The 1,681-nt window shown below is 48.6% G+C and overlaps 1 protein-coding gene across 1 annotated transcript; it reads left to right on the forward strand.

Moving 5' to 3' along the window:
* The first annotated feature begins 451 nt into the window (after window positions 1–451).
* LOC112888860 (60S ribosomal protein L39-like) lies at window positions 452–1,202 on the forward strand. The gene is made up of 3 exons (XM_025955223.1): window positions 452–584; window positions 697–800; window positions 906–1,202. Exons 1-3 carry the CDS (start codon window positions 582–584, stop codon window positions 952–954), a joined length of 156 nt encoding a protein of 51 aa, XP_025811008.1. The 5' UTR covers window positions 452–581; the 3' UTR covers window positions 955–1,202.
* Window positions 1,203–1,681: the final 479 nt, after the last annotated feature.

Raw genomic sequence — 1,681 nt, forward strand, 5'->3', positions numbered from 1 at the left:
ACTTTTTTTTTAGAGGGTGTTATGGTGATTGCTGATTGGTTCTTGCCTTCTCTAACGAATAAACTTGGCAGCGTGCGTTTGGTATGGCAACGAGAGAGGGATGATTGGTGCCTGAGCATTTACGTTCGCAAAAAAAAAAGACCTTAGCATTTACTAGACATTGTTTCCCCTGAGGTCAGTGAATTTACCCCGGTTTCTTTCGAATTGTTAAAAGAAATTGCTTTCCAGGCCTGACCAGACAAAATGGGCCGAAGGTTATCATGAGATGTGGGCGTATTACAAGGCTGGGCCAGCTACACAAATCCGGGGGTCCTCCGGACCGGAAATCACAACCCATTCCCGGCCTGCTAGTATATTGGGCCATATAATTTTGGGTAAACATCTCTGTAAATAAGGCCACTTTCCCCTCGACTTGTTAATTGAAGCCCAATCTATCCCGAGGCCCATCCGTGCCTATCCCACACCTCTCTCGCTCCCACCCTATAAAAACCCTAGCGGCCTCCGTCCTCTCGATTTCTCCGATCCAAGGGTTTCCTCGCGCCGCCGTTGCTTCCGTCGCCGCCGCCGCCGCCGCCGCAGCCATGGTACGTATCTCCGACCGGTGCGCTTAAGCTCTCGAATTCATGCGCTCGTGCTGGTGCCCCGCGCCGATCTGACGCTTTGCCTCGTCGCGTTTCATCCCGGTCCCCCGCGCAGCCGTCCCACAAGACCTTCCGGATCAAGAAGAAGCTGGCCAAGAAGCAGCGCCAGAACCGCCCCATCCCCTACTGGATCCGCATGCGCACCGACAACACCATCAGGTTCGTCGGCCTCCTCATGGCATCCGTCGTTACTCGTGTTTGGCTACAATCCTTTGCGGCGTCCTGTGTTAAGGCCGCTCATATGTTTCTTGTTTCGCGTGCCAGGTACAACGCGAAGCGCAGGCACTGGCGCCGCACCAAGCTCGGGTTCTAAGCGGGGGAAGAGATGCCGGGCACCGATGCTTGGGGAAACTGGGGCTTCACGAGCCGGCCTCGGCACGCTTCTATAAGTCTCCGCAAGCTAGGGAGCTTTTGTTTAGATTTTGCTTTGTTGAAGGGATCTTATCAGTTGTGCTTGTAGCGTACTGAGATATCATGTTTTGCTGATGGTTGAAGAACATCCTTCATAATTATGCAGAAGCTATCTTGATCTGCAATGTGTTAATCAGTTGATCCAGCCAACTTTTTTGCCATTTCAGTATTGTGATTTTCTTGTCGTGTAGATGCTAGTTCATTGATGGCTCAACGGTTGTCTACAGCTTAATTGCTATGATTTTAACAGTCGTCTACAATCCAAGTTCGTTTGCTCATGATCTTGTAGTGCATTTGATCTGCTAGTTAGTGTCAGTTAGATGTTTGTATTTAGTGGCATGCTGTAGGCATGGGGATTAGTATTCAGAGCAATTAGAGCACTGTTGCCTTTCGCTATCAAACCCTAGCTAGTGTAAACCATGGTGAGCAGATAGTTCCCACTGTTAGTCCCAATTGCATTAGAATTGGTGTATTTCATGTAGTGATAGACTTCTTGTGCTCCTAATCAATTAGGGTTTTACTCAGATCATGATATCATGGCCATCAGCATCCATTGAGGTTCCTTGTGGATAAATTTATTGTTTGGTATTTGTATAGTGGGTATAGTTAGATGACAATCTCGTCAAATT

Source organism: Panicum hallii, chromosome 4, assembly GCF_002211085.1.
Source record: "Panicum hallii strain FIL2 chromosome 4, PHallii_v3.1, whole genome shotgun sequence".
In the NCBI taxonomy this organism is placed as follows: Eukaryota; Viridiplantae; Streptophyta; class Magnoliopsida; order Poales; family Poaceae; genus Panicum; species Panicum hallii.